Source organism: Sarcophilus harrisii, chromosome 1 (assembly GCF_902635505.1).
Source record: "Sarcophilus harrisii chromosome 1, mSarHar1.11, whole genome shotgun sequence".
NCBI lineage: Eukaryota > Metazoa > Chordata > Mammalia > Dasyuromorphia > Dasyuridae > Sarcophilus > Sarcophilus harrisii.
The window spans coordinates 253,394,496-253,420,575 of record NC_045426.1 but is presented as its reverse complement, the minus strand read 5'-3'; the positions used below and the strand labels follow the sequence as shown (position 1 = coordinate 253,420,575).

General features: G+C 39.8%; 1 protein-coding gene across 1 annotated transcript; it reads left to right on the top strand.

Annotated features, from left to right (window-relative positions):
• On the top strand, positions 1 to 25,522 carry ZNF771 (zinc finger protein 771). The gene is made up of 3 exons (XM_031940215.1): positions 1 to 186; positions 608 to 775; positions 23,858 to 25,522. The coding sequence occupies exons 1-3, from the start codon at positions 16 to 18 to the stop codon at positions 24,677 to 24,679; spliced, it is 1,161 nt and encodes a 386-aa protein (XP_031796075.1). The 5' UTR covers positions 1 to 15; the 3' UTR covers positions 24,680 to 25,522.
• The last annotated feature ends 558 nt before the right edge of the window (positions 25,523 to 26,080 follow it).

Below are 26,080 nucleotides of genomic sequence, written 5' to 3'. Positions count from 1 at the left end.
GGAGGCGGGGCCCTCATGCTGTGGCCAATCGGCGGCGCGCTCCCCCGGCACCGCCCCCAGACCCCGGCCCCAGGCCCCCGGCCCGGAGCGCTCGTAGATCCTGGGCTGCTGCTGCTGCAGCCTCGGCCTCGCGTGCGCCCGGACACCGGGGTCCCCCGCGCAGTAGTAGCAGTGGGCGGCGGCTCGGTGAGTCCCCCACCCCACTGGCCCTTGGCCTTGGCCTCGGCCGCGTCTGGCAGCCCCGCTTCCGGGGGCTTGGGGCGGACCCTTCGCTGGCCGGGAGGAAAGGAGGGAAGCAAGAAGGGAAACAAGGAGGGGGCCGGGAAAAGAAGGGAGAAGGACGGGGGCGGAGGGGGTGTGTGACTCAGTCTTGGGGGAGGAGAGGCCCTGGGAGAGAGGGTCTTCGGAGAGAGGGGAGAAGGGGGAGGGGCCTGGAGTGAGTCCGGAGAGGGGAGCTGGCGGGGAGGGGGGGCCACGGGGAGGAGAATGGGCCGAGGGGAGAGTTCTAGGGGGAGGGGACAGCGAGAGAGGGCCTGAAAGCTGGGGGAGGGGAAGCTTGGTGGGTTCTTGCTTTTGAATGTCGGACTCCCTGTCCTCTGCCACTCAGGTACTGGCCATGCCGGGAGAGCAGGAGGAAGAGGAGGAGGAGGAGGAAGAGGAGGAGGAAGAGAGAGAGATGCAAGAAGAGATGGTACTGCTGGTGAAGGGCGAGGAAGAAGAGGGTGAGGAGAAATATGAAGTGGTCAAGCTGAAGATTCCAATGGATGGCAAAGAGGTAGGTCCTCCGGTATGCACACGCACACATATACACCCTCCCTCCTCCTCACCAGGCTGCAGGCCTGGCCATCCCCTCTTTCCAGGGGTCTTTGTATCTTTCTCCCTCCATATTTCCATGTTTTTTTACTCCCAGCAGGATGGCCAAGAAACTAATGAGATGTTTTCTGTGTACTCCACTGGGCAGAATGATCTGGGGAGGAATGTGGAATTGGCCCAGTTTAACCAGGTTCTTGTTTTCGGGTTAGCCATATCTTTTATAGGCTTTGCCTAACTTGTGCCTGATTTTTAATCTTTGGGCATGCCCCAACTGTCTTGGCTGGTCTCCCCTATAGCATGGGCTTAAACCATTAACTCTGACTCTGGGATCACGTTCTGATGTCTAACCTCAGTCTCTCTTGCTGTAGTCAGCACTAGGACTGTTTCTCATGCTTTGCCCTAAAGGAAGGTCAATCAGCATGTGTTTGAGCTTCTGCCTTTTGTGCCTCTGGTGTCCTTAGTAAGCATTGTGGGAGAGACCAGAAGATGGACTTGGCTACTATAAGGGAGTATGAGATAAGCGATAGGAGTGAGGAGCTACTGATACTTTCTCGGAACTTAACTGGAGCAAAGAAGGAAGAAAGATAAGACAGACATACTAATACCCTGAGTTTGGGGGGCAAGGGCAGGGCTGGGGGAGGGAGAAGGAAGGGGATGCTGTTGCTAATGCTATACTTGAGTTTCAAAACAGACAAATGAAACACTTTGCAACCCTTTGATACACTTACCATGTATTTTTGTACGTCATAGTCATCTCTTACCCCTGCTAGACTAGATGCTACATGAGGGTGGAACTGTGTCTTATCTAAACTCTGTATTCTCTCACTCTTCCCCCCTAACTAGCATAATCATATTCTGCCTCCAGGAGGTTCTTAATTATAATCATTTCTTGAACTGAGATATGAGGTAACTAAAGTACAAACTTCAAAATGCCCAGGGGATGTTGTGAAAAGGCAAATCAGGGTGAAGTTCTTGGAGAAGGTAGACCATGAACTAGGCCTTGAAAAATGGGTATATAAAGTCAGTTCTGAAAGACTTTTTAATCTGATCCTCTCTGGAAGAAATTGAGGTACAGAGCTAGGATAGGATTCATTAATAATTGATTAATAAGCATGTATTAAATACTTACTTTGTGTAAGCACAGTAAGGGGCTTTAAATGCCAAAATAGAGTTTGTATTTTATCCCAGAGGCAATAGGGAGCCGCTGCAGCTTCTTGAGGAGGAATATGAGGAGGAAATACCTGCAGTATTATTTTGGCAGTTGTATGTAGATAGAATTGAAGAGAAAAAAGACTTGAGTCAGGGGTATCAGTAGTTAAGGATGAGGGCCTAAACTAGGGTGATTTGTATGAGTAGAGAGGACACAGATCTGAGAGATGTCAAGGAAATGGAATTGACAAGCTTTGGCAGTTGATTGTGATGAGGTGTGAGGATATATTTCTGATAAACTCTAAGGATGCCCAGCCCTGGGAGTGCCACAAACAATGCCGGCTGCCTGAGAAATCCTATGGCTCAGGCCTGGGCAGTGCCACAAACAATGCTGGCTGTCAGAGAATAATCTGTTGGTCATTGAGCCATAGAATTCAATATTGGGAACTACCTTACCCCTACCACTTCTCAATTGTACTCTAAGCCTGTCAGTGGCTTCCTTCTTGTAAAATTAACTTGTTTCTGGCTCTTTGCTAAATTCCCTTGGAACTTTTACCCAATAAATCTTTGCTCTTTAACTTGGAGACAAACTGAGTCTGTGAATTCTTTCGCTATGCCTGACACTGACTTGAGGATCTTAATATTGTTGGGGTATCTTCCATCTCAACAATTGGATATACAAAATTAGCAAAAGTGCCTCCTCTGCTATAAACCTTTGCAATTATGAGAATGGTGGTATCCTAAACTGAATCAGGGAAATAAGGAAGAGAGGTGAATTTAGGAGGCGAAATAATGAGTTCTGTTCTGTACATAAGTTTGAAATGCTTATGGTATACTCAGATCAAGGTGATAAGGGCTAAGCATAAAGTCAAGCAGGCAGTTGGAGATGCAGGACTGGAGCTCACCAGCAAGATGAGGGCTAAATATATAGGAAAGAAGGAAGGCAGAAAGAAAGCCTTTATATAGTACCTACCATGTGCTAGGCACTGTGCTAAATATTTTGCAAATATTATCTCATTTGATCTTTAGAATAACCCTGAGTATTCGGTTCTGTTATCTTTATTTTACAGTTGAGAAAACTGAGGTAGATGGAATCTAAGTGACTTGACCCAGTCATACAGTGTCTGTAACTGGATTTGAACTCAGGTCTTCCTATTCTAGGCCTAGCACCACATCTACTATAACATCTAGCTCCCTAGATATGATCATATTCCATCTCCTGAATGGACATTTGTAGTGAATGATCTCAAGCCAAGAATACCCTCTTCCTCACCCCTGCCACCTTGATTCTCTGGCTTATTTTAAAACTCAAATCCCGCTTTCTGCAGTAGGCCTTTTTTGGTCCTCCCTCTCCTTACTAATTCCTTCCCTCTGAGATTACCTTCCATTTGCATTGTATGTATTCTATATGTGACGCCACTAGTAGAGCAACCAATACACCTGTAGTCAGGAGAACTCATCTTCCTGAGTTCAAATCCAGCCTCAGACACTCACAGCCTGTTTGACGGTAGGCAAGTCATTTTACCCTGTTTGCCTCAGTTTCCTCATCTGTAAAGTGAGCTGTAGAAGGAAGTAGCAAACCACTTTACTATCTTTGCTTAGACAATACTAAATGGGGTCAGAAAGACTTGACTGAAACAACCAAGCAAATCTCATATGTACAAAGTTATTTGCAAAGTCTTCTGCTTACAATGTGAGTTCCTTGAGGACAGGGAATGCAGTTTGATCTTTTTTTTTTTTTTTTTCACACTGCCTAATACCTAGTAAGTGCTTAATAAATATTTCTTGATTAAGAGCCTTCTGCCTAATAATATGCTTGACTCTATGAGAATGAGAATAACAATGAGATGACCAAGGAAAAGAATATAAAAAATAGGAGATAGCCAGGGTAAATCTTTGGTGTACACTCTCAGGGAGAGAGGAAGAGTTGGAAGATTGTTAGACTTATAAAGAAGACAGAGAAGGAATGGGCTGATAGGTAGGAGAACCCTAACATAAAAGTGGATCAAAACTTAGAGGGGAGAGAATATGCAGAAGGAGGGTGCTCTTCATAGTGTCACAAGAGGTGCAGAAAGATGAGGGTTGAAGAAAGTACACTGGATTCAGCAGTCGAGATCATGGGTAACCTTGGAGAAAGCAGCTTTAGTCAAAGGGTAGAGAAAGAAGCCAAATTTAAGTAATAAATGGGAAGTAAGAAAGGAGAATCAATGAATATTGGCAGCTTCCTCCCCCCCACCCCCCCGCCCAAGTTTAGCTGTGAATGTGTGGAGAGTTATTAGAATAGTATTTTGAGGGTATGTAGGGTCATCAAGTTACAGCTAACTAGCAAATTGGATAGAGCACTAGGTATGTAGTCCAGAAGACCTGAGTTCAAATGTGGCTTTAGACACTGGCTGTGTTACCCTGGGCAAGTCACTTAACCCTGTCTGCCTCGGTTTCCCCATCTGTAAAATGAACTGGAAAAGGAAATGATAAACCACCCCAGGATCTTTAATCCTAAATGGAGTCACAAAGAGTCATATTGGACTGGAATGACTGAACAATGAGTCACAGAGTCAGTGTGGTAGAGCAAGAACTGGGACCCAGTTCATGTATCTCTGGATTGATTGTTCTTTTTCCAAGTTCCATCGACCAGGGAAGAGGTCAACACATTCTTTGTACAAACAAGAATTCAAATTTGACAAACATTTATTAAGCACCTCCTGTGTGGAAAGAAAGCATGGTGATGGTTGGGATAAACAATTTAGATTAAACACAGTCCTTTGCTTCATGGAGATCACAGCCAGGTAGTGGTCCCCTAGACTAACCCATTGCCAAAATAAAGTTCTCCTTACAACACATAACTTCTTCCACTATACATCACTGTTCCTTATTTTTATTCCTCTAGGCTAAAGAATCTGTATTTATAGACTCTTACTTAGAGTCCACTTCAACCTTAGAGGTCTTCTTGTTCAGTGGTGTCAGACTCAAAATAGAAAAGAAACCTTGCCATTTTATATTGACTTAGAAAACCACAACTTAACATTATCTGTTTTGTATTATATTTTTATTTTTATCTGGTTTAAGCTTTTCCCTAGAGTTGTCATCTCTTAACTAGTCCAATCTTCTGCTCATATAGGAGTTTCCTTTATAGGATCCTTCACACATGGATATCCGGTTTCAACTTAAACATCTCCTCTGATAAGGAGCTCACTGCTGCACAAAGTAGTCTGTCCCATTGTTTGACAGCTTTGACTACTAGAAATGTCTGCCCATATGAAATTGAAATCTGCCTCCTGATAATTTCCCCTCATTGGCCCTGGTTCTGCTTCTGGTACCAGCAAAAACAGTTCTATTCTTCTTTTCCATAAAATGGCCCTTAAGATCCTATAAATAACTATCATTCAATTTAACAAACTATTTTTTTAAGGCTGCAGTATTAGTTTATCCTGGTTATGTGCTATCTATCATTATTTTAAAGAAATTTTACGTCATTTTATTGATAACCCTCTTTGTTATTGCAGTACTCTCATTTCACTAATATATTTCATTCTTTTGCCCTACCCATTGATCTCCCTTCCTTGTAGCAAAGATTTTTGTTTTTTGTTTTTTTTTTTAATGTAGCAAAACTAACCAGTATATCAGTTGTATTTGTTGACTTTTGCAACATTTGTAGTCCTTCACCTCCATCTCTTCTTATGAAAGTATTGAGACTGGAGATACTCAACAATCCAACAATATTAGGATCCCCAGGTCAGTGTTATGGGTAAGGTGAAAGAATTTGCAAATTTAGTTTGTCTTTATGTTAAGGGGCAAAGGTTTATTAAAATTGTAATACCAATTGAAGTGGGCTGAAATTCCAAGGGAGTTTAACAAAATAGAAGACACAAGAAGACAGTTTTATAGAAAAGAGAAACAAAAATCAGGTAGAGGTACAATTGAGGAGTGGGGTAGGATGGAACAGTTCCCATCATTGAATTCTATGGCTTACTGACAAGCAGATTGTTCTCTGACAGCCAGCATTGTTTGTGGCACTCCCAAGGCCAGGTAGTCTTAGGGTTCTCAGAAATTGCTACATTCTCACACCTCATCAAAAAGGGAAAAAATGCATTTTCTCAATTTTCTTAGGCCAAGCATCATTATAATTATACAGCATTCAGTTTCACTGTTTTATTCTTTCCATTTACATTATTGTAGTCATGTACTTTTTCTACCTCATTTTCCTAGTTCATTTTATATCAGTTCATATAGTTTTCCCATGTTTCTCTGAATTCTTCATATTTGTTGTTTTTTACAGCATGAAAATATTTCAGTACATTTATCTTTGCTAATATGTTTTAACTGTTTCTCATCAATATTTCTAAGTATTTATTGTCTGTGTGCAAGGCACTGTCCCTCTGTCTCTAAACTACAAATCACTTTTAAAAATGTGGCTTCTAGATCTGAATGTAATACTTCAGATGGAGGATTCCATCAATTTTTTTTTTAAACCAAGTTAAGGGGCAAAGTTTATTATAATTGTAATGCCAATTGGAATTGAGTATTGAATTCTAGGACTTAGAGATGGAGTTGGTCCTATTATTGAATTCTGTAGCTTAGATTATCTCAAAAAACTTTGTTATTACTGACCACAGATTGTTTTCTGATAGCAAGCATTGTTTGTGAGACTCCTGAGGCCAGGTGGCCTTAGGGTTATTGCTACATCCTCCCTGGAAGTTATTTTACATTATTCTCTCCTTAAGCAATTGGGCCCCAAATTCATTTGGGGTGAAGGGAAGAAGATCTCATCTTCTGGAGCTGCTTCAGGCTAATATTTTGTTATTATATTCAATATATGATATATGGGAACATAATGCTGTAAAACATGATGATTATGAAGAATTAAGAAAAGCACGGTGTACTTATGGAAGTTCTGAAAAGTGAAGTAAGCAGAAACATGAAACATACATAATAACCACAATGATATAGAGAACAACAACAAAAAAAAGAGTACTACTGCCTAACTTCCCAGCTGGGAAGATTCCATCTTTCAAGGCCCAGTTCATGGAAATCCCTCTAAGAAGCATTCCCTGAATGAGTCCTGTTTCTATCCGTCTTATCCCTTTTGTCTTGATCATACTCAGATATAGGCTGACCAACTCAAGAGTACAGTGGGATTCTCATTTCATTTCATACAGACATTATATTAACATAGCCTAAAATCTCATCACCCTTTTTTGCAGCTTTTTCATGTTTTTTTCTAATACTAACTTTATGGTCAACTCACATACTCAGATTTTTTTATAGGAATGTCTCTTGCTCTCACTTCATACTTAAATGATTTATTTCTTGAACTTAAGAAGAATAAGGTTTTACTATTAGATCTATTAAATTTTATTTCATTAATTTTAACTTAGCAAACCTGTCAAGGTATTTTGAAGCCTGGTTCTGTTATCCATTGTCTCAAGTCTTTTTCCCACTTCCTTATTATTTAAGATTTGCTTATAGGGTAATTGTACCATCACTGAACATTGTGCCATTTCTAAGGTTGTGAACTATAAAATTCCTTCTTTTTAACAATAAACTCTTATCCTTCTACCTTCTCTACTACCTTTCTTCTCCCATTATTTTTTCTTAATTTTCTACATAATTTAATTCCTCTTCATCTCTATTTTCCTAGTCTTTCAGCTCCTATTTTGGCCTTATATCCTTTCCCCAAAATTTGAATCTTCAACCTCTCCTAATAACTCTCTACTTCCATATGCCTAGTAAACACGTTCATTTGGCTGACCACAATGGAATCTGAAACTCAGCATGGTACAAAATTGATATTTTTTACCAAAATTTATAATTTTTTTCTAATAAGTTTCTTGTTATTATTTATGTATAGGAATGATGTGTGTGTGTGTGCGCGCACACACACACATACACACCACATACTGTTCTCAAGCTCAAAATCTTAAAATTATTTCTGACCTTCACTTCTCCCATCCAGGTTTTATTCAAGTTTAGGTAGAGCCACACCTTTTATCATTAGACCTTCCTTGCTGTTCAAATTGCAACTATTTCAGTTCAGATTCTTTATCACCTCTTGGCCAGATTTGTTGTTGTGGTTGTTGTTTAATCTTGTGGGCAGCTGGATGGTGTAGTAGATAAAACACCAGGCTTGGAGTGAGGAAGAATCCTCTTCCTGAGTCTGAGGCCTCAAATACTTACTAACTGTGTGACCTTGGCATGTCACTTAATGCTGTTTGCCTTAGCTCCTTCTGTAAAATGTGCTACAGAAGGAAATGGCTGACCATTGCAGGATCTGCTAAGAAATCCCTAAAAGTGATCATAGAAAATTGGACATGATTGAAAAAAAAGCAACTAAAAACATCCACTTTTAAAAATCACCTCTTTTCCCAAATATTTCTCTTTTCTATTCAGAAGAGACATGTTTTATAATAAAGAAGACAAAAAAAAATTTTTAAAGCAATTCAGTCAAACTGCTATACACATGAATCAGGACTGACTTTTTAATATATAATGTTCCATACCCATTGTTCCTCATTTTTGGTTTATTTGCGGGAAGTTTGAGGTGAAATGACTTGCCCAGGGTCATATAGCTGGGAAGTGTTAGGTTAGGATCTCCCGACTCCAAGACAAGTGCTCTATCCACTGCAACATCTAGCTGCCCATCCTATTTTCTTTCAACTCAAGTTTAGTCTTTATAATTACATAGCACTTGTCTGTTGTTGTTGTTGTTCTCTATATTGTTGTGGTTATCTTGTTTTCAGCTTACTTCATTTTTCAGAACTTCCATAAGTCCATGCTTTTCTGATTTCTTCCTTAATCATCATGTTTTACAGCATGGAAATATCCTATTATGTTCCCATATCAAACTGTACTATGGTTTGTTTAATTATTTTTCAGTCAATGGACAGCTATCTATTTTATTTCCAGTTTTTTGCTACTACAGAAAATGTTGCCTTGAATAGTTTGTTGTTCATGAGACATTTCTTTAGGTATTTAATCTCTTTGGGATAAGTATGTATCTAGCAGTGGGATGTCTGGGTCTAATAGCCTACACTTATAACAGCTTTCTAACTTGTGTTCCTGCCTCCATTCTCTAGTTTATCAGTGAGTTCTAATGTACCGTTCAGATCATATTACTCTCTTCCTTGTTATTCCCCTCCTTAAACAAAACAAAACACTTCAGTGGCTTCCCATCACCTAGTAAATAAAATATAAACTCCTGATCAAGGTATTTGATGTTCTATTCCTTTATAGGAATTTGATGCTCTTCACAACCAACTTTTCCAGCCTGATCTGTTAATACATTAAATGTTACCCACATCCTAGCTAAATTGTAGAACTTTATTCCAGATCTCTTTTCTCTGTGTACTGGAATGGCCTCCGTTTCTCACTGGTTCTACAAAAGAAAGATCTATCCTTTCTTTCCCTCAAGGTTCACCCTCAGAGGCTGTCTTATCCATTCATCTGTGAAGTTTTCTATAATTCTTCCTCTACCTCTTTCCTTTCTTTAATGAAAACAATCTCTCCTGCTTCAAATTTTTCTTAACATTTTGTCCACTCTTCTCCTTTAATAAGACATATGCTAATATCAGTTACATATTTATTCTTTACTTTCCATAACATGTTATCAGTTCCTGGAGGTCAGGCATTGAATCAGAATTGATTCAATGTATATAATCAGTTTTTATGCTTGATCAGTGTTTATCCATTTGAGTCAAGGAAGTCTCCAATAACATTGTTGGACAAAATATTTTTTGCCGATATCCACTTTCCAATCCACTTTAATTTTCTTCTAGAAAACTTGGGTCATCAGGGGGCAGCTAGGTGGCGCAGTGGGTAGAACACCAGCCCTGAAGTCAGGGGACCCGAGTTCAAATTTGGTCTCAGACATTTACCACTTCCTAGCTGTGTGACTCTGGGCAAATCACTTAATCCCAATTGCCTCAGGAAAAAAGAAAAGAAAAGAAAACTTGGGTCATCTTTTAAAGCTGCAATGATTTTTCTGGAACTTCTTGCTTAATCTCATTTTACAGAGGAGAAAGTTGTTATCCTTTGTAGTTAAAAGGGACCAAAATGACATCACTTTGATGGGGTCACAGTGCAGTGTGTCTACCTATGACTGATCAGACTAGTAAAAGCTCAGAAGGTTCTACCATAGGTCAGGCATCTGTGTTGTATATGAACATTTGGAATGGAGATGTTTCTAAATTTGTACTTCTCGTGTTTCTTTTGAGTTATTGCAATTCTGTTTTGCTTATGGATCACAGTTCCTTCTTTGTTGCAGACATGGCCTGCTGGGCAGTCCTGTGCCATTGTCTCATGTCGCACATGATTACTGCTCTATGCCTTACAATCAATTCCAAAGTTCTTCAGAGAGACCTTGGAAGTGTCCTTGTAACCCTTCTGACCTCCATGTGAGCTCCTGTGAGTTCTTTCTAAAGTAGTCTTTTAGGCAAATTTATGTTTGGCATTTGAACAAGAAGGCCAGCCCATCAGAGTTGAAAGGCTTGCCAGTTCGGCTCTAGAAAAGACCTCAGTGTCCAGTATTTTATCCTGCCAGGGGATCTTCAGAATCTTCCTGTGACAATTAAAATGGAAGCAATTCAGTTTCCTGGCATGGTATTGATATACTGTCCAGATTTCACAGGTACACAACAATGAGGTCAGCACAGGGGCTCCATAGATCTTCAGTTTGGTAAGCAGCCTAATATCACTTCTCTACCACGTTTTCCATCAGAGCTTCTCAAAACACTGAGCAGCTTTGGCAATGCATGTATCAATCTCAGCATGTGTACATGCCTAGAAAGTATGCTTCCAACTAAGAGAGGGACACAGTGAGTTGATGAAAGGAGCTGGACCCCAGGACAAATTAAAAAAAAAAAATTTATCAATATATTTTGTTTTATATCACTTGCATTTTCTTTTTTAAAAATTTGTTCTGAATGTAACAAACACCAAGTAAAATGAATATTACTACATACACAGTAGAATAGAAAGAGGATTGTACATGAAAGCTGTATTATGTGCAGTTTGCTTTTTTTTTAAGTAATCAAAACAAATCCCTTGAAACAAATATAAATTGTCAAGAAAAATGAATTTACACATTGTCTTTGACCCTAAATATATGACTCATTCTGCATTTTGAGTCCATCACTTCTGTGTCAGAGTTATCACCTTCATTTTCTAAGTATGTCACTTCTCAGAGAGTTATTATTTGTAACATAAAATAAAAGTGTGGGTGAGGGAAAAGCAGGTTAGCAAAACTAACTAATACATCAATCAAGCTTGATGAGACATTCCATGGAAACCAGGTCTTCTAACTCCTAGTCCAATGCTTTTTCTAGAATTGGATGTTTAATCCGGAAGACAGGCCTTAGGGACATGGTTGTTGTTGGTTCTCATCCTGAGCTCTGATCAGGGTAAATAGGAGAAGCAGTGGCTTCAGGACTAAGACTGAGAAGCAGCATGATATAGTGACTTGGAGTTAGGGAAATCTGGTTTAAATGCTACCTCTATGACTTAAGGCAAATTTCGTCTCTGAGCACCTGCAAAATGAAGGGAGCAAGAGTCAGTGAACTCTAAGGTACTTTCTAGTTCTAAATCTATGTTCTTATGACTGTGGTGGATGGTGACAAGATAGCCCAGTTTTAAATATGATTTATTTTCTCATCATCCCTCAACATTTTTAATGCTTGGGTGACGATGGCAGAGAGGTTGTCCTAAGGAGAAAGACCAGGTGACTGAGAGATATCCACGTAGGGCATGGTAGGAGCTACTGTTATGTCAGTGTAAATTAAGAGTATTGGAGTCCAGGGAAGTCCCACAATGGCAGAGAGACCTCAGTGGATTTTAGAGATCAGAGCCAGAAGTGAAGTTAAAATAATTGGGCAGTAATGATCTGGCATCTGGGTAGAAAGAAGCCAGGTGGTTAGTGCAAATCTTGTAAAATTCTACTACATTGGAAAGTCCTCAAGAATGGGCCTACTGACAGATTGTCAATCCATGGTATGGAGATTGGCCTGGCTAGCTTGGGAGAGGTTCCAAGGCAGCAGGTTGGTCAAAGGGTCATGAAAACTATGTACTGTGGCATGAAGAAGTTGTAACTGGTATTTTTTTTTAAATTTATTTAATAGCCTTTTATTTACAGGTTATATGTATGGATAACTTTACAGCATTGACAATTGCCAAACCTCTTGTTCCAAATTTTCACCTCTTACCCCCCACCCCCTCTCCCAGATGGCAGGATGACCAGTAGATGTTAAATATATTAAAATATAAATTAGATACACAATAAGTATTCATGACCAAACCGTTATTTTGCTGTACAAATAGAATCAGACTCTGAAATATTGTACAATTAGCTTGTGAAGGAAATAAAAAATGCAGGTGGGCATAAATATAGGGATTGGGAATTCAATGTAATGGATTTTAGTCATCTCCCAGAGTTCTTTTTCTGAGCATACTGGTTCAGTTCATTACTGCTCCATTGGAAATGATTTGGTTGATCTCATTGCTGAGGATGGCCAGATCCATCAGAACTGGTCATCATCTAGTATTATTGTTGAAGTATATAATGATCTCCTGGTCCTGCTCATTTCACTCAGCATCAGTTCATGTAGGTCTCTCCAGGCCTTTCTGAAATCAACCTGTTGGTCATTTCTAACAGAACAATAATATTCCATAATATTCATATACCACAATTTATTCAGTCATTCTCCAACTGATGGGCATCCACTCCGTTTCCAGTTTCTAGCCACTACAAAAAGGGCTGCCACAAACATTCATGCATATACAGGTCCCTTTCCCATCTTTATGATCTCTTTGGGATATAAGCCCAGTAGTAACATTGCTGGATCAAAGGGTATGCACAGTTTGATAACTTTTTGCGCATAGTTCCAAATTGCTCTCCAGAATGGTTGGATGTATTCACAGTTCCACCAACAATGTATTGGTGTCCCTGTTTTCCCACATCCCCTCCAACATTCCGCATTATCTTTCCCTGTCATTCTAGCCAATCTGACAGGTGTGTAGTGGTATCTCAGAGTTGTCTTAATTTGCATTTCTCTAATTAATAATGACTTGGAGCATCTTTTCATATGGTTAGAAATAGTTTCAATTTCTTCATCTGAGAATTGTCTGTTCATATCCTTTGACCATTTATCAATTGGAGAATAGCTTGATTTTTTTATAAATTAAGTCAATTCTCTATATATTTTGAAAATATATAGGCGTTTATCAGAACCTTTGACTGTAAAAATGTTTTCCCAGTTTATTGCTTCCCTTCTAATCTTGTCTGCATTAGTTTTGTTTGTACAAAAACTTTTCAGTTTGATATAGTCAAAATTTTTTATTTTGTGATCAGTAATGATCTCTAGAGTAACTGGTATTGTTAAAAGGATCACCCACAACATCCCCATTTGGGATCTTGTAAAATATTAGTAGTGCTATGGAGTAGTGCAGAAAACGGGCCTCAAAACCAGAAAATCCTGGGTTCAGGCCCTGCCTCTGACAAAAACTGGCTATGTGATCCGGGGTAGGTTACTATCTGTTTCACTCAGTGTTATAGGTAATTATTTCAGATTGTATAGTGAATAAAAGATGCTGACCTGCATTGATTAAGGGAATTTCTTAAACCAGTAAAATTCAGATCTAGTCCCTATCCTTGAAATACTGACCAGTCCCCTAAGAGATTACATGTAGTTATAATTTATAATTTATATTTATATTTACATGTATAGTTTATTTGATATAAGTGTGTGTAGGCCAGTGTTACTTTTAAGTATTTATACTTATAGATATATATATGCATATATGTAATTTATACGATATAAATATGTGTGGACCACTGTTTTAATTATTTCTAGTTATGCATGTGATATATACATATATATGTATATATGTGTGTGTAGACCGTCCCTTTTAAGTATTTATAATTATATATGTAGCTTCTAAATGTGTGTGTGGACCAGTGTTTTAAATATTTATAAATTATATATATGGGGGGGTAGGTCACTGTTATTTTTAAATCTATTTCTATAGATAAATAAATATACACAGAGAGATATGTTTTCTTTTTTTAAAAAAAATCTCATTTTAGGGATATGTTCTATGTTTGGGGACAGCTTATAGTCACTCCCCAGCTACATTCTTCTTCTTTTTTTATTATATAGCTTTTTATTTACAAGATATATGCATGGGTAATTTTTCAGCATTGACAGTTACAAAACTTTTGGTTTTTGTTACAACTTTTCCCTCCTTCCCCCCACCCCCTCCCCCAGATGGCAGGTTGACCAATACATATTAAATATGTTAAAGTATAAATTAAATACAATATATGTGTACATGTCCATACAGTTATTTTGCCCAGCTACATTCTTGGAAATGTTCTACCTTCTTATTAATCTATTTGCTTGATTCTTGCTCTGTCAAAGAATCACAAAATTACATAGTTGGATGTGTCTTTGGCGGCCATTGGATTCAATCTATGCCTGGATATTAATCCTTTCTACAGCCTCCCCAACAAATGGCCCTCCAGTCTTTGCTTAAAGGCCTTCAGTGATGGAGAGAACGCCTTGCTTCCCAGGGTAGCACATTGCACTTTTTTGGGCCAACTCTAATTTTTAGGAAATTGTTTCTTTATTTCATGTTGAAATTTTTCCTTCTGTAGTTTCCATTAGTTGCCCTCCAGGGCCAGGAAAAACAGGTCTTCTACAAAATAGCCCTTCAAATATTTTAAAAGAACTCTTTTATTTTTTTTTTAATTAATTTATTTTTTTTTAAGAATTCTTTAAACTGGACAAAAGAAGACTTCCAGCATGCCAAATATCTTCAGTTCCTCTAAGTTCTCCTAGCCTGGTCATCTACCTCTACTCTGCTTTGGCCAATGAGTGTCCTTCCTAAAGGCTGACTCCCAGAACTGAGTGTGGCCTGCCGGACTAGGGCAGAGGAAGGTGGTGGTGGGAGGCTGCTCAGTAGTTCTTCTTAGGTCTTATGCTTCACTAATGGAGCTGAGATGGCATTGGCTTTTTCTGACTGCCATGTCATGCTGTTGGGTGTGCACATACACATATGTTATTTTGTGTGCTCATCACCGAATTTCATTCTGATTTGTTTTCACATGAATCATTTGTCTAGCTCCTTTTCACCAATCCCATACCTCATCTCATTGAGCTTCAGGGGGTGGGACTTGGCAATTGGAGTTAAGTGACTTGTTTAGGGTCACACCTTCACAGATTTTCCCAAGAATAGCTAACAGTTCAAGGTCTCCTGGCATGAAAGTTGTCAAGACTTGGATGAGACCCTTCATCCCCATTTCCATCTGTTAGATTTTCTTTCCTATTTAATCAACCCTCATTCTTCATTGTCTCCTTCATTTAATGTATTTTTCCAAATACATGTCAAACCCTTAAAATGAGAAAAGAAAAATAGAGAGAGCTTTTAGCAATAATAGACATAGAATAGAGCATTAAATCAGGCATCAGGAAGAGGGGCCTCAAGTCCTGCCTTGACCATTTACTACCTGTGTGATCATTGGCAAATTCCTTAACCTCTCTGAAACTCTGGCTACTCTCTTAGATTGCTTTGTTAATTTTCTTTTTCTTCTGTTTTATGTCAGGTATGGAAAAAATCAAATATCCTTGATTTTTTTTTTTTTTTTAGGGGTTCTTAACTTTTTTTCTGTCATGGACCCATGAACCCTTAGATTGTTAAATCTAAATGTATACTGTTAAATGTATGACTATATTTAAATATAGCTGTCAAAATACATTTTAAAAAACCAACAAATTTGCAGACTACAAATTAAAGAGTCCCTAATTACAATAAGGTATTTACTTAGGTCTCTTCCTCCAGTGTATGTATTCTTTTTTCCAATCCAAACTAGGAAAGACACACTCCTGTGTATTTTGTCTGTGCCTTTCTGTAAATCCTTCATAGAGAATTTGCTGCCAACATACAGAAGATTTTAGGGTTTGTTTGTATTTTTTTCTATGGCTTGCCATTTCAATTCTTCTGATACCATGATACTCCATGATTCCTATATTGGGAAAATATTGGTATTAAAAAAGATAGGATTTTGTAGTAGTGGGCAGCTTCATTTTACTCAGAAGGCTTTTCAACATAGTTCAATTCATCAGAAATTTGTTTTTGTTGATGTGAAAATTCACTCCACCAAGACAGATAACAGCCACTTTTATAACCTGGAAGTTAAAAGTCTTAGAGGATAATCTGAGGCTCAGAAAGTTTAAGTGACTTGTTGACAGTTGCTCTGCTAGGTGTGTCAGAGGCCATTATGGTGGGTGGGCCCTCGGTCTCCTGGTGTCTATGCAGAGAGTTGTCCATCTTGTATATCACAGAAGGGGTTTATTTCTCACCCATTACCTACCACAAATTTTTGGAGTGTCTGGTGAAAATTCATATATTTTTCATGACCTAGGCATAAAGAATGAGATTATAAATAAATTGGAAGAGCATAGGATAGTTTACCTCTCAGACCTGTGGAAGAGGAAGGAAATTATGACCAAAGAAGAACTAGAGGTCATTATTGATTACAAATTAGAAAAGTTTGATTATATCAAATTGAAAAGTTTTTGTACAAACAAAACTAATGCAGACAAGATTAGAAGGGAAGCAATAAACTGGGAAAACATTTCTACAGTCAAAGGTTCTGATAAAGGCCTCATTTCCAAAATATATAGAGAATTGACTCTTAATTTATAAGAAATCAAGCCATTTTCCAATTGACAAATGGTCAAAGATATGAAGACAATTCTCAGACAAAGAAATTGAAACTATTTCTAGCCATATGAAAGGATGCTCCAAATCATTATTAATCAGAGAAATGCAAATTAAGACAACTCTGAGATACTACTACACACCTGTCGGATTGACTAGAATGACAGGGAAAGATAATGTGGAGTTGGAGGGGATGTGAGAAAACAGGGACACTAATACATTGTTGGTGGAATTGTGAATACATCCAGCCACTCTGGAGAGCAATTTGGAACTATCTTCAAAAAGTTATCAAACTGTGCATACCCTTTGATCCAGCAGTGCTACTACTGGGCTTATAAGCCAAAGAGATCTTAAAGGAGGGAAAGGGCCTTGTATGTGCAAGAATGTTTGTGGCAGCCCTCTTTGTAGTGGCCAGAAACTGGAAACTGAATAGATGCCCATCAATTGGAGAATGGCTGAATAAATTGTAGTATATGAATGTTATGGAATATTATTGTTCTGTTAGAAATGACCAACAGGTTGATTTCAGAAAGGCCTGGAGAGATTTACATTAACTGATGCTGAGTGAAATGAGCAGGACCAGGAGATCATTATATACGGCAACAACAAGACTATATGATGATCAATTCTGATGGACGTGGCCATCTCCAGCAATGAGATGAACCAAATCAGTTCCAATAGAGCAGTAATGAATTGAACCAGCTACACCCAGTGAAAGAACTCTGGGAGATGACGATGAACCATTACATAGAATTCCCAATCCCTATATTTTTGTCCACTTGCATTTTTTATTTCCTTCACAGCCTAATTGTACACTATTTCAAATTGTACACCAATTCTTTTTGTACAGCAAAATAACTGTTTGGACATGTATACTTATTTTGTATTTAATTTATACTTTAGCATATTTAACATGTATTGGTCAACCTGCCATCTGGTGGAGGGGATGGGAGGAAGGAGGGGAAAAATTGGAACAAAAGGTTTGGCAATTGTCAGTGCTGTAAAATTATCCATACATATAACTTGTAAATAAAAAGCTATAATTAAAAAAAAGGAAATTCATATATTTCTTGATTGCACATCTGACCATGACAAAACCATTATCTTGCCTTTGACATGAGCTTTTCTAAACTTAGTATAGATATACACAGAAAAATAATTACATAGTATTACCATATTAAAAAAAAAAGCCACTAACTTGAGAGAAACCTGTTACTTGCTTTAAATACATAAATTTCTAATATACAGACATCATAACAAAAACTTTTGTCATTAGAAAGTTAAACTTATGATTTGACCAATGAAATAACAGCTGAAGGGTCTTTCCAGTTCTAAGTTCATGATATTTTAGACAGGGACTGGATCTGGATGATTTCATTGGAATTTCCATTTGAGAAAACTCCCAGAATTCCTTTTACTACTGCAGGTCAGCACTTTTCTCTGAAATTTGCGATTTTAGAGAGTTGCCTAAGGAACTCTGAGGTTAAATGCTCTAAGTTTAACTGGCTTCAGGGCCAACTCCCAAATCAGTCCACCATTTCACACTGCCTCTCATGATACCAAGCTGATTAAATTTCTGCTCCAATTCTTAAATGGATTTATATTTTTATCAAAACAGGTACTCTTCTCAAGGGTGCAGATTGTAATCCAGGTGTAGCTTCTCCCTCTTAATGATTCCTGTCTGTGTACTCCCTGCAGGTGCTAAGAGTCTTCCCTCCAAATCTTTTGACCCTGTCTACATAGTAGGAGTAAAGCATGTGGGATGTCTGTGGGTTATCCTTTGCTCTTGACATATATATGACTGACTCATCTCAGTTTCTGGACATACGTTTCTGTGATGAAATCCTTTATGCTGCTACTTTTGTACAGTTCTTCATTGGTAACATTGATAATAGTTAGATCTCTTCACAAGTCTCTTCATTGTCCCATGACTGACCCACAACTTTAATTTTTTGGATACTGTGGCATGACATGATCCTTGGAAGAATATTGGTGTTAAAAAAAAAATACAGACTTTTGCATCTGGAGTTTGGGGTCCTTGAAAACATTGTGTAATTTCTCAAATTCAGTCCCAGCCTACTGTCGTCCTGATCTGGTTTAAACACAGTATGTGACACATAGTAAATGATTATTGGATGTTTCTTTTCTGGGGGAGAGTATTTTTTTGTTTCTTTGTTTTTTTAAGGCAGTTGAGGTTAAGTGACTCACCCAGGGTCACACAGCTAGTAAGTGTCAAGTACCTGAGGCCACATTTGAATTCAGGTCTTTCTGACTTCACGGCCAGTGCTCTGACCCCTATGCCATCTAGCTGCCCTATTGAATGTTTCTTAATCAATTTGGTTCATCCAAGGCATCTATCCAAGAAACCTGTTCAGAATGACTGGCTTTGTGATCTCTCCATCCAACTGCATGTCTGTGGGCAATAGATACTCTTCATTCACTTGATTTGTTAAGTGTAGATAATTGTACTGAACTCCCTTAATTATGGATCTCTTCCAGGAGGTTCTTAAATGTTCCTCACCTTGATGTAATTTGCATGGTATTGTTGGCAAAGAGAAACATTGGGAGGACTTTGCATCTTTAAGATTCTCTTCCATTTCCGTTGCACCGAGAATCTTCTTTGACAGAGGCAAACACTCTAGCCAAGCCTTTCTCTCCCTGTTCTATGCCTCATTTAATGATCAGAGGATCATGGGGCAAAGTTCTGTATTGTTGTACCTTTCAAGGAATCTTGTATTATTAAGTTTATAATAAGAAAAATAGCTAAAATCTAATTAAATTTGTAATGACAAGTTTTAATTCAGGAAAGTGGAAAAATTTAGAGTATTGAAGTTATGAAAAATTGTGATTTTTTTTTTTTAGCTGAATAGGAAGAGGAAGATAACACCAATAGACTGGCAATTCTCATGGCTTTCCTTATTCTGCTCCTAGGATAACACCTCATTAAGCTGTAGAGCTTGGAAATCCCCACTACCTCATGAGATCCAATTATTTGTTTTGAGAGGAACCCTGGAGATCATCTGTCTATGAGTGGGAGGCAAATGCCAGCTACTTGTTCATTAGAACAAGGCACAGATTCTTTGGGGAGGGCGCTGCCAGGACATCCTCTCCTCTTTCTCCTTCTCTATTGGATTCCTCCAGCCTGGAAAAGCCTAAGAAAGGGAAGTAGAATTTCTAAATTCTGTGTCAGGCTTCTGAATTTCCAAGGAAATGAACGAAGGGATTAACAGTCATTGATCACACCTGCAAAAGGGTGTCTGTTTCCTTGACCTTGTGCCAACAGCATCAGCAAGATTCACCATGGGCCCTTCCAGTGTAGTTATCCTGGGAGGGAGACCATTTCTCGTAGTTGAACTGCCATTGCAAAGATCATCATCACTAATAAAGACCATCAATCATTAACAAAAATGATCATCATTAATAATAATAATATCTAACATTTACATAGCATCTGCAGTATGCCAGGCACTTGCCAAGTGACTTACAAGTGTTATCTCATTTGATCCTCACAACAGTCCTGGAAGATTGATATTGTTATCTCTATTTTACAGGTGAGGAAACCAAGGCAAACAGGGTTAAGTTACTTGTTTAGGGTCACCCAGCTAGCAAGTGTTGGAGGCTGGATTTGAACTCTGGCCTTCCTGCCTCCAGCCCCAGTGGTATATCCAACCATACCCTCTCCTTAAGACCCGAGTTCATATTTTGTCTTCGCTACTTACATGTGTATGACTAAATCAAGTCACCTATTCTCTAGATCTCAGCTTCCTCATCTGTAAAATGAGGAGCTAGGACTTGGTCTCTGGGGCCCTGCCAGCTCAGAATCCATGTGACTTAGTAGCCACATGACCTTGGGTAAGCATTTTCCCTTCTCACCCACAAAATGTGGAAGTTGGACCAGAGAACCCCTAAGTTCTATATTCTAGGAGCTAAATCTGATCCTGGTTGTTGTCCTTTGTTCTTGAAGAGACCAAAATGACATCACTATGTTAGAGTCGAGTTACAGCATGTCCAACTGTGGCTGATCAGAGCAGTAGAGTTTGAAATGCTCCACCACAGGTCGGATACTAAATAGTTCCTATGAACATTTGGGGTGGAGTTTCTAACTTTGTGCATCTCTTGTTTCTTCTGAGCTAATCAATTCTGCCTCTCTTGCCATGCTGGGAGGTCCTGTGCCAGTGTTCCCCATGTCATTTAGAATCAATTCTAAAGTTCTTAAGAGAGATCTTGAGAGTGTCCTTGAATTCCCTTTTCTGACCACCTTCTGAGCGCTTGTCCTGTCTGAGTTCTCCATAAAATAATCTTTTTGGCAAGGGTACATTTGGCATTCGAACACTATGGCCAGTCCAGCGGAGATGTACTCTATGCAGATGGGTTGCAGATGAGATGTGGGAAACAGGAGCAGCTTCTGTGGACCAGTACAGTGATTAAAATGTGTTTGGCTGTAACTTCTCTGCTTCTGGTGAAACTCTGCTCTCTCTGCTTTGGCTTTTCTGCTTGTTTCCCTATGGAGCCTGGAGCCTGTTCTTCCTTCCCATTTTCTTTTTTTTTTTTTTTTTAAATTGGCTCAACTTTCACTTCTTTTGTTCCTCTCATTTGCAATTTCATTCTTTATAGTGAAGGGAGTTCTTGGATTAACAACCTGGTTTTATTTGTTTGGTTGTTTCCTGTTCTGGTGATGCCTGGGAAAACAGCATACTTTTCAGATGCTCTTAAAGGTCTATTTACAGACCATTGAGTGCTTCTGGATGTATGCCTAGCTCTTTAGACCTCTGCTCTATGTGTGAAGATCCCTTTGCCTGTTTTTATTAAGCTTATTGAACACTAAATTTAATTAATTTTCTTTCTTTTACTCATTTTCCTTAATTTAATTAATGTTAACTGTTACAAGTAAATATTTCCTGAGCTTCCTATCTTTGCCTTTATACTTGGAATGCTGTAGCTCAACAGTGCTTTTGCCTTGAGATGCCAAATGCCTTTGAAAGAAGGAAGCAACACGATTTAGAGAAAGAGCACTGGACTGGGAATCACTTTTGGCTCCACCGTTGGCAGGTCATGGGATCTCTGAAAAGAAACAAATAAAAATAGAAGTTTCTTTACCTTTCTATAGCTCTTATTTTTATTTGGTTTTAAAATATAATAAACTAGTTGTGGTGAGTATCCCTGCCTATCATGTAGGAAACCAGGATTCAGTTCCCTGATAGGGAGCCAAAGGTAGCCAAGTGGCTCAACAAATAGAACACTGGTCATGGAGTCAGGAAGATCTGAGTTCAAATCTAACCTTAGACACATACTAGTGATTTGACCCTGGGCAAGTCACTTACATAATGTCTGCATCAGTTTTGTCATCTGTGAAAAGGAGTAATAAGCCCTCCCTCATGGGATTGCTGTGATGACTATTTGAGATAACTGCAAACCGTAAAGCACTACATAAATGCTACTTATTATTATTATTATTAATACTTTTATTTTTTTTTACACCATAAACATATCTCAATATTCTTCTCTCTCCATAGAACTTTTCACAAAGAAAAAACAGTTGAATAAAAAATATTGACATAGTGACCATCTGACAGGATATAGAACATCCAGTATTTATCTATATCTATATATATATATATATATGGAGAGACAAAAATAAAAAGGAAAAGAGAGGGAGTTAGAGATATATGTACATACATATATATTTAGAGACAGGAGAGAGACATATCAATATATGTAACCCCCAGAAGAGGCAGAAAAGAGTTACATATAGATCTGTAGAAAGATAGAATGCCAAACTTCATTGTCAGATGAATATTGATCATTGATCACACACACACTGTTTCACTGATTCTGCTTTTTTTTTCCACCCTACTTTAGCTCAAATGAAGTCATTTGATATTTCTCTAAATTCTTATATTCATTATTTCTTTTGATGGAATAATATTCCTTTACATTAATATACTTGCAATTTTTAAAGTCATTGGCTATTTGATGGGTACCTAGTGTTTTTGTTTGTTTGCTACCATAATAAAAAATGCTGCTGTGGATATTTTGGAATAAATATTACCTTTCTATGGTTAAGCTCCTTGGGGTATATGTCCATTAGCGGAATCACAGAGTCAAAGAGTATGATTGGTGAAGTGATTTCTTTTGAATAATTTTAGATTGTTTCCCAGAACAAACTGGACCAATTTATAACTGCCTAAAAAGACATTAATGTGCCTGCCTCCACATAGTCTCTTCAAATGGACAATTTGTTTTTTATCATCTTTCTAAGTTAACTGAGTATGAGATGAATCCTCAGTTGTTTTTATTTTAATTTCTCTTATTATTAATAATTTGGAGGCAGTTGGTAGCACAGTAGATAGAACAGAAGGCCTGGAGTCAGGAAGACCTGAATTCCAGTTCAGTCCCACACAAGTTGTGTGACTCTAGCCAAGTCATTTAATTTTGTTTGCCTCGATTTTCTCAATTGTAAAATGGGAATAATAAAAGCACTTGTCTCCCAGCATTGCTATTAGGATCAAATGAGATATATAGTTGAAAAGCCCTTAGCACAGTGTCTACTATATGGTAGGTGCTATGTAAGTCCATAATCCCTTTTATTTCCTGGAGCATTTTGTATTGATTTATGGTTTGAAATTATTCTTTTGAATAATTCACATTCTCTGACCATTTATCTGTTAGGGTATGCCAATTCCATATATATATAGGCAATTGGGGTTAAGTGACTTGCCCAGGGTCACACAGCCAGGAAGCATTAAGTGTCTGAGGCTGGATTCGAGCTCAGGATCTTCTGACTCCAGGATCAGTGCTCTTCCACTGCACCATCCTAGTTGCCCCTTTTAAAACTATAAGTCATAGACAAATAGTCAATCTGCATTTGTCAGGAAGCTTCCACTGATCAAATCACAGGTATTGGAGTCCTTCCCCATTGGGGGAAAAAAAAAACCCAACTAAATTAATATCTGAGATGCAAAGTTTTTTCCCTCTCAGCAGTAGCTCTTTTTATTCTAGGAGTACTGATTTTATTGATCCATTGCTTTATTATTTTATTCCATCACAGTTCTCTGCTTTGTGACCAATCCCTTGTTTGTACATGAAGGGGACTGGAGGAGAGACCCTCTTAGGCTTCTCACAGCTCGGACCTCTGGTTCTGGCGTTCCTCCTCCTTGCTAACCCTCTGCTTGTTTTCCTCCGCCAGATCCCAGGCACGGCCCCTGAGCCTCCTGCAGACCCAACCCGGCCTCACGCCTGTCCTGAATGTGGCCGCGCCTTCGCCCGCCGCTCCACCCTGGCCAAGCACGCCCGCACCCACACGGGCGAGCGCCCCTTCCCTTGCCCAGAGTGTGGGCGCCGCTTCTCCCAGAAATCTGCGCTCACCAAGCACGGCCGCACCCACACGGGCGAGCGGCCCTATGCCTGCCCCGAGTGTGAGAAGCGCTTTTCTGCCGCCTCAAACTTGAGGCAGCACCGACGCCGGCACACGGGCGAGAAGCCCTACGCATGCCCCCAGTGTGGGCGCCGGTTTGCCCAGAGCTCCAACTACGCGCAGCATCTCCGCGTGCACACTGGTGAAAAGCCCTACACCTGCCCAGACTGCGGGCGCGGCTTTGGGGGCAGCTCCTGCTTGGCCAGGCACAGGCGCACCCACACTGGTGAGCGACCCTACTCCTGCCCCGAGTGCGGGACCAGGTTTGCCCAGAGCTCAGCCTTGGCCAAGCACCGGCGTGTGCACACTGGGGAGAAGCCCCACCGCTGCCAGGTGTGTGGCCGCGGCTTCGGCCACCGCTCCAACCTGGCAGAGCACGCCCGCACCCACACTGGTGAGCGGCCCTACCCCTGCCCAGAGTGTGGCCGCCGCTTTCGCCTCAGCTCCCACTTCATCCGACACCGGCGGGCCCACTTGCGGAGGCGGCTTTACATCTGTGAGGGCTGTGGCCGTGGCTTCAAGCTAGCCTCTGGTGTGGGCAGAGTTGGGGGCAACGAGAGAACCGACCGGTGCCCTGAATGTGAGGGGAGCTGAGGACGGAGAAACTGGGGCACATGTATCCCTTGGGAAGGGATAGGGGAAGGAGCAGGAGAGAAGGCCCCCACTCCCCAGGGAGGAGGAGCAGTGAGAGAAATTCCTCTCCACCATACGGGAGAACTCTGGGAGGAGACGTTTCTGCATCTGTCACAGGAAGCCAGTGTTAAAAGCAGCACACTGTCTCCAGAAGGCCCCTAGAATATTCTAAAGGAGTGGAGCAGCTCTGAAAAGCCCCTGCCCTTCAACCCTGCCTACCTGGGTCTTTCTTTTCTTCTCAGTGAGTTTCTTACTACTTTTCAAATGTAGAATTGAAGAGAGACAGGTGGGAACCAGCTTGAGGAAAGAACCGGGGACCCATGTGCCCAGGGCTCCCAGGGATGCTTTCAGCCTAGGGGAGGAGGAGGTCAGGGGCTCCTATTGTCTGGAGGAACTAGCCCCCCCTCCTATGTCCTATACACATTGGGGCCTGTGTTCGTGAATAAAGTATTATCCTCCTGTTATGCCTTGTGATGTGTCTGAAGGAGAGAGTGGTGACTCCTTGGGGGAGTCCCCTCTGCCCCTCCATCATCTTGTCTATAGTCATGGAATCACAAAATCCCTAAGCTGAAAGGGACCCTAAAGGTTCAGCCCCTTGTGCAACACATCTGTAAAATGGTTAAAATTATACTTAGAATTCACCCAGCCCTTTGTTTGGACTTTTCCTTTGTTAAGTATCTTGCTCCCTCTCCATTGTAGCTACAGGTATATACTTAGCCTTAACCCTCCATGGAAGCTTCTTGAGAGCCAGATTTGTTGTTTATTTCTGAATCCCCTATACATAATACAGTCTTTTGAATGTTTGATGAATGAGTGATCTTTTAGAAGAGCAGCTATTAGTAAAAATTCGCACTTAGAGCACTTTAAGGTTTGCAAAGTGCTCTACAAACATCTTATTGGATATCTGATGTGATCCTCACAATAACCCTGGCCTTGAGCTGTTATTACTATTCCCATTTTACAAATAAGGAAACTGAAGCAGGCAGAGGCTAAATGACTTACCTGGAGACATAACCTCTAGGTTGTTGCCTGGGGCAGAATCTGAACTTGGGTCTTACAGTACTTATCCACTATACTAGTTGGCAGGGCAGTTCAGTTCTGGTCATTAGATACGCAGCAAGGCCCAGTTTTTAGTACTGGAGAAGTTAAAAGAATTTAGACAGATAAAGAGATAAACCTACCCCTTCTGTTGGAGTCAGGAAAATTCTTCTGCGAGAGTTAAAAAATGACACCAGCTGTGTGACCCTGGGCAGGCTACTTTGCTTCAGTTTTCTCATCTGTAAAGTGAGCTGGAGACGAAAATGATCAACCTCTCTAGCGTTTCTGCCAATACAAACAAACAGTAAGAAGACAGATCTTGTG

Bases quoted from the DNA above. Each gene is read 5' to 3' on its own strand.
- ZNF771 (XM_031940215.1), top strand. From the start codon at position 16: ATGCTGTGGCCAATCGGCGGCGCGCTCCCCCGGCACCGCCCCCAGACC. The intron at 187-607 runs GTGAGTCCCCCA...TCTGCCACTCAG, and splicing joins TAGCAGTGGGCGGCGGCTCG to GTACTGGCCATGCCGGGAGA. The intron at 776-23,857 runs GTAGGTCCTCCG...TTCCTCCGCCAG, and splicing joins TTCCAATGGATGGCAAAGAG to ATCCCAGGCACGGCCCCTGA.